Source organism: Rhincodon typus, chromosome 21 (genome assembly GCF_021869965.1).
Source record: "Rhincodon typus isolate 14 chromosome 21, sRhiTyp1.1, whole genome shotgun sequence".
Classification (NCBI taxonomy): domain Eukaryota; kingdom Metazoa; phylum Chordata; class Chondrichthyes; order Orectolobiformes; family Rhincodontidae; genus Rhincodon; species Rhincodon typus.
This window is the reverse complement of record NC_063352.1, coordinates 36,272,825-36,279,445: the sequence shown is the minus strand read 5'-3', so window position 1 is coordinate 36,279,445 and position 6,621 is coordinate 36,272,825. Positions and strand designations below refer to the sequence as shown.

Below are 6,621 nucleotides of genomic sequence, written 5' to 3'. Positions count from 1 at the left end.
CACCTCCCAGTTGCGAACCATTTCAACTCCCCCTCCCATTCCTCAGATGACATGTCCATCCTGGGCCTCCTGCAGTGCCACAACAATGCCACCCGAAGGTTGCAGGAACAGCAACTCATTCGGCTTGGGAACCCTGCAGCCCAATGGTATCAATGTGGATTTCACAAGTTTCAAAATCTCCCCTACCGCATCCCAAAACCAGTCCAGCTCGTCCCTGCCTCCCTAACCTGTTCTTCCTCCCACCTATCCCCTCCTCCTACCTCAAGCCGCACCTCCATCTCCTATCGACCAACCTCATCCCGCCCCCTTGACCTGTCCGTCCTCCCTGGACTGACCTATCCCCTTCCTAACTCCTTACCTACACTCACCTTTACTGGCTCCATCCCTGCCTCTTCAACCTGTTGTTTCCTCTCCACCTATCCGCCTCCCACTCTCCCTATTCATTTCAAAACCCCCTTCCCCTTCCCCTCCCCCTTTTCTGATGAAGGGTCTCGGCCTGAAACGTCAGCCTCTCTGCTCCTATGATGCTGCTTGGCCTGCTGTGTTCATCCAGCCCTGCACCTTGTTGTCTCAGATTCTCCAGCATCTGCAGTTCCTACTATCTCTGGCATCACTAGATGTCTCTTTCTGGATCTGTGATGATTAACTGTAGCATATGCAGTAGTCCCATTATTCACATTTAGGATAGCATCTATGCTAATGTCCTGGACAGTGTTCTGCAGAATATTACAGGCTCTTGGGGGGAAAGTTAACATGTTCGTCCATACAGCAATGCCCATATCCAGTGAACAGACAAGTTGATTCTACACTAGCCAGCAGCCACAATAGTCAGTTCTGCAAGTGCCACCCCATAAGTGTCTAGAATTCAATTCCATGATCTACTAGAGAGAAGTCTACTTTTGGATTGTTAATCCAGTTCTAGAGTCTATTGAAGTGGTTACCCAACTGGTTTGTAGGACCTTTATGAACAACACAGATCACAAGAATTGGTAGCCAATGACTGATGTTGATCACATTTGAAAAATTTTGCCAGGTTGGACTGGAGAAGTGTAGTTAGTTGGACAGTTCAATATATTATAGGAGAGAAAAAACAAAAGAATGAAAGCGTAGCATTAGACTCAACTTTGAAGTCCCATAAGCAAATGTCCACTTAAGGTAGAGACTCAAGAGTAGTAGCATATTTATGTCAAGTTAAACGGTCAGCTATTGGTCAGTTAAAGCAGAGAAACTAGATTAGAAAGTGGTTGTAATAATCTGAAGAGGATGGCAGAAATCAGTCTGTTTAGAACATGGTGTTGTGGAAGGTAACTGGAATTGATATGGGCAATTTAATCCTCAAGTCTATTCTGCCATTAATATAACAAGTCACTTAAAATTACCACATTTCTCAACTGACACCTTTCGAACAGTGTCCACAAACCTGAATATTGTAACCCACAGCTGATAACCCAAATTCCAGTACCTAGACACTATGAAGACCACTTCTCGAAGTGTTCATGTGCAAAATCTTGATTATAAAGTACATGAATCAAAGACTTGGCAACCATGTGAATGTTGCCTAATGGGAGAGTTCATAGACAAGTGTTGTGAAAGTGTAGCAACAATTGAAAAAATGGGTGCAAAGAGGCTTTAAAATTGTAACAGGAATCAACTTGCCAATCTCAATCTTGTTCCATTATTCAAATGGTCATTAATTTAACCAGTTTTGTTAAATATGCAATTTTAGTAATCCTAAAACAGCACCAGAACATGGTGACATTATGCACTTCACTGTACCTAGGTATGAAAGACAATATTAAATAAATCTAAATCTAAAGTCATATCATTGTCTCAAAGTACTGCTACATAGGACTGGGCAGCAATGCTTAAAGAACATGGCAGAGACAGACAAGACAAGACATTTCATCTCCCAGATGGTTACCCTGACTGAACAACAATTGAATTACCAGATGGAAAAGGCAACAGGAGAGCCAGAAGACAACCTGATAAAGTACATTTAAAAAAGGAGGATCTTTAACAGCAAGACCCCACTTGGGCTGCAGATGGTTATTCCCCCAATTTAATGCAGAATCAACTAAGTCTTTTGGCATTAACAAACTTTTCAGCACATGTGGGACAGAAAATTTAATTTTCTCTACCAATTTGCAAAGTCATACTTCTATGCTAAACAAGTGGTTCTCAAACTCAGTCTTCATTCTGTTCACTGCTGACTGTCCATACTTTTATACCCCAATATAGGGGGAGCTTTGAGTCATTGTCCAATGGAACTCAAAACCTGATTCAGCAAGTTAGATTCAAAGTGACACTTTGCAACCACCAGGCAAAAGCCTGCTAAAACAGATCAAGACAAGATTATTTCAATAGCTGTTTTTAAAAGTCTTCTGGCTCATTTATTGAATCAAAAAGGAGTACTGGGGCAGGTGCAAGGGTCAGAGAGATAATCTGAAGATTAGATGGTAACCAATACCAGACAGCTGATCAGTGAACTTTAAAAAAAAAATCAATTAAGCACTCGTGGCCCATTTACAATTGAGGCTTGGAACTAACTTTAAAGTTGGTCATGTGACCTGTTCTAACATTCACCCAACATAAGACACTTACTGTAGTGATATAAAAAGCAAAGTTTAGACTGGGGATAGCAAGAACTGCTGAGTCTGAGATCACAGTATGGAGCTGGAAGAACACAGCAGACCAGGCAAAAAGAGCAAAGTTGACTTTTCGGGTTGGGACCCTTCTTCAGATTGTTTGCTTTGAAATGAAGTTTTGATGAATAGGCTCAGGATGCGCCAGAAAGGCATGTGCATCAAGTTGCAAGCAGCTGTGCTTTACAACATCCAAGATGAAAGTGAACTAATCTAGAATGGCTAATTAGCACTTCCACCCAAATTCAAAAAGGTTAATGAGTTTCACATTGCTAAGGGGTAAAGGACACAGGAAGTCATCAAGATGTTAGAAGCTTCCCTAAAGATCATTGAATATTATATACACCAGTTGTGGAGGTTTGGTTGTGCAAGTTACCACAGCCAGATGGAGGGACACAGCCTGCAATCCCCAAAGATTAAGAGGCTTGCCAGGACAGGAGGGAGAAGGACCAGAAATTCAGTTAAGAATCACCCCAAATAGAGAAAATCACTTGGGGTCAGATATTAAAGTTTTAAAGCAGCAGGGAAACAGGAATCCATTAGAAAATGGCAGCAACTATGGACTGTTGCTACAAAGACTAATTCCATGGGAGGTGCAATGTGAGCCAAGTATAAAGGAGACCAAAAAACTCTCGCTTAAGATTTGTGAAAAATATCAACATGCAAAATTGTTATCACCCTTTTCTGCTATTAAGTGAAACTTAAAAAGTTGTCTCTACAGAGATCATGCTGGCTGGTGAACCAGTTAATATTTCAGTATAGCTGCATTAAACATCTGTCCCATAAAAGGAAATGTTTTGTTCAAACCAATCAGGTCTTGTTTTATATGTCCATGAGGACATTAGGGTTTGTCACAAGTCAGCAAGCATCCAAGTTGTTCTCCTACTGGGGATACTTTGCTTAGGATTGCCACCAAAAGCAACACTTTCTACACTCATTTTTAGACAAGTGTACATAGCTTAATCTCAATATGAAAAGCGTCACATTGATGCTATACCTGCCACCATTTTGACAAACTAATTGATGTTAACATACCAGCTACTGCACTGAATAAAAATCAAAAATAAAGCCATTTTAAGCAGGTTTCAAAATGGCTGCTTAACTTATTTCACTGCTAGAACAGGAGGGCATGCAGGTCCAACAGTCCTGAAATTTTGCAAGTGCAGGTAATTCTGCTATAACGTTAGTGCGAATTGGCTGTAATGCAATTGATGAACAGTAGCACTGTTTGAACAAGCTTTCTGGTGTACAGGTGTAGCCATTTACCAATGTTATTTTCTACAGCACGAGGTCACACAAGAACACAGCTATCACATTATAGGAGAACTACTCGTTTAAGATATCACATCAAAATGCATCCCAAGTCTTGGCAGTGTAGATCTATTTATCCTTAATATGCACACTCCCACAGTAGATAGTCACCCTTCACTGCCTTCCTTTGCTGTGGCTGTGCAAAGGAAACCAAGTAGCTCTACATCAGCAAGTCAGTCAATCTGGATTTGCCTGGTGTACTCATGCACATTTGGGGAGAGAAAGAAGAGACCACTAGACCAGTGAATCAACAAGATCCTCCAGATAGACTTAATGCCAGATAAGCCAATTCATTAATATATATCTTGAGTAATAAAATCTATGAATAGAAGCCCAGTTATTTCAACATTTGGAAATATTTTGATACACTGAAGATTTCAAATCCACTTTTAAAAAAGCACCAAGCAGTCAACAGTATGCAGAATTCCAGAGTGTAAAAAGGCTAAGATGGGAAAGGATCTAAAAATCCCAAACTCAAAGTACTCTGGAGCCAAGAACATCAACCAGGTTCATGCCAACTCAACTGCCCTCAAGTTGAATTTGGGTATATGTCATTATTCAGGTTCACTTATATGTGAATCATGTATTCAAATGCAGAGGACCTGTTCTCCAGGAGAAGAAAATGTTCAAGCCTTGTGGTTTTTGAAGCTCATGGCTCACCATTACTTGCACCATAGCAAAATTCCAGACAGAGCTAACTTGTCAGCCAATCAATTCCCTTTTCTCCTATAGGATAAAAAGGAGTTCATTTGAAATTTCACATTTGTTCTAAAATTAGAAGGCAAAAAGCTTCAACACATCTTTAAGCAATATAAAGTTACCTTAAAATCATATCCAATAATATTACCAAGTATTTAATGGAGACAGTTGCTAATAGGTTTTAATCAGTTTATAATTTACCAATTAATTCAATATTGGTAAGTTTCCAGCCCTCCAGTTAATGAATTCCAAGAATGTCACACCCCAGTGAAAAATTTTACTGATCTGTGCATACCTAGCACATCAAGGGATTTACATTATTGCAACATAATTTAGATTGCTTTAATCTTTCACCAACTGATCATCCACAGCATCAAGAATAAAATTGAGACTCTAAATTAAGAGGATGGAAATACTGGGCAAACCAAGCAGAATTATGCTCCTGGACAAAGTCCAACTTTGATGGGCCCTAGTATATTTCCGGACAAACCACTTTCAGTTCTTACCTTATTACATTTACCCGTGAAACCACATTGCAGTATCAGTTACTTTACAAAGCTGAAAAACGACAAGCAGAAAAATTCTGCTTAATCGGTAGCGAATTAATTTGCTTTTAACATTAAAACCATATTTTAGACGGTTATAAAGTTACGTTTTAGATTTTCTGTAGGGCAAAAAAACTCAATTTGAGATGGTGTAAAACGCAAAACCGTTGGAAATTAACATAGCCCAAGAATTAACTGCAATGACACGGAATGTCTTTAATACAAGATTGGGCAGGGAAGAAGGGAAGAACGCTTTTATCTTTTGAAATCCTTCGGAGATAGTTTCCAATTAGCTGTAAAGAAAAAAATGTTGCAGTCCACGTATATACAACGCTAACACCCGCACCCCAGTCATATGACGACTCGGGACTGTCCTTGTCGAGAATTGCCGAACCCTCCTTTTCATCCATTGTCCACCCAAAGCCATAACGCACCACGGGTTGTTACGGAACGGAAATACCCGAACGGCGACACCCAGCAAGCCGGTGGCTCGTGCGGCGGTAGCTAGAGAAGGATCTACGCAGACCACAGTGTCCGCTGCAGGAAACTCCGTCAGCCGCAGCAAGCCGTACACAGTAGGGGTTTTATATATAAATAAGTAAATTAATTAATTAATAAATAAATAAATAAATAAAACCTAGGCTCAATCGTGGTCATTTCACAATGAAATACACAAAATAAGCTAGCGAACTGAGCCCCCTCTTTTCGAAGGGAGGGTAAGAGCCAATGAAATGGTTGGTAACAGGCAGCCCTTCCATTCCCTTTGGAAAAGGCAAACAAGACTCACCACTGAAAACCATTGCAGCTGAGGCGCCCATTACCGCAAAGAAGGGAGAGTATTCGGGAACTTCGGGAGTGGACATCTTGTCAGTTACTCGTGTGAAATACTAACTACCGGCGATTCTGCAAAGCGGACAGCTTGACGTCTTATTTCTTTCTCGTCTCCTCTCCCCGTCTAGCGTTATGCTTTCGTTTTCCTCTTTCTCGATTCCCTCAACCGCTCTTCCCGAACACCGCCTCCAGTTACACAGAGAGAAGCTCTGCTCCTGCCCGACCCTAAATACAAACTACCAACAAAATGGCGGGGCGGGGAGAAGCACGTGACCGCGCCCGCGGACTCAACCATCGCCGGCTTGCAAATGGGGGAGATTCCACATAGCAACCAAAGTCAAATTGACTGTCCGATTTACCACTGAGAGACGCAAACTTTTATTTACCGGCCTTCGCGTTGTAAATTCCTACTTGAGCGTTTTCTGCCTTTTGTAAGGTTGAGGTAATGGCTATCTTAAAGGCTTTTCTTTCTTTCACTCCTGAGCCGCCGTATTGGTAGCCTCCGCTGCGGGCTGCCTGTGAATCAGCTCGATGGTTGAACAGGGGCAAAAAAAAAGGATCTTTAAATGGAAAGATTTTCAATTGCAATGGAC

The 6,621-nt window shown here is 41.2% G+C and overlaps 1 protein-coding gene across 1 annotated transcript in view; it reads right to left on the bottom strand.

The window, feature by feature from the left end:
* Nucleotides 1–6,286, bottom strand: part of atp6v0cb (ATPase H+ transporting V0 subunit cb) — a 16,148-nt gene extending 9,862 nt beyond the window's left edge. The window contains exon 1 of the mRNA XM_048609373.1: nucleotides 5,985–6,286. Within this exon, the coding sequence (XP_048465330.1) occupies nucleotides 5,985–6,060 (76 nt within the window). The 5' untranslated portion in view covers nucleotides 6,061–6,286. The remainder of the gene's footprint in view (nucleotides 1–5,984) is intronic.
* Between the last annotated feature and the right edge of the window lie 335 nt (nucleotides 6,287–6,621).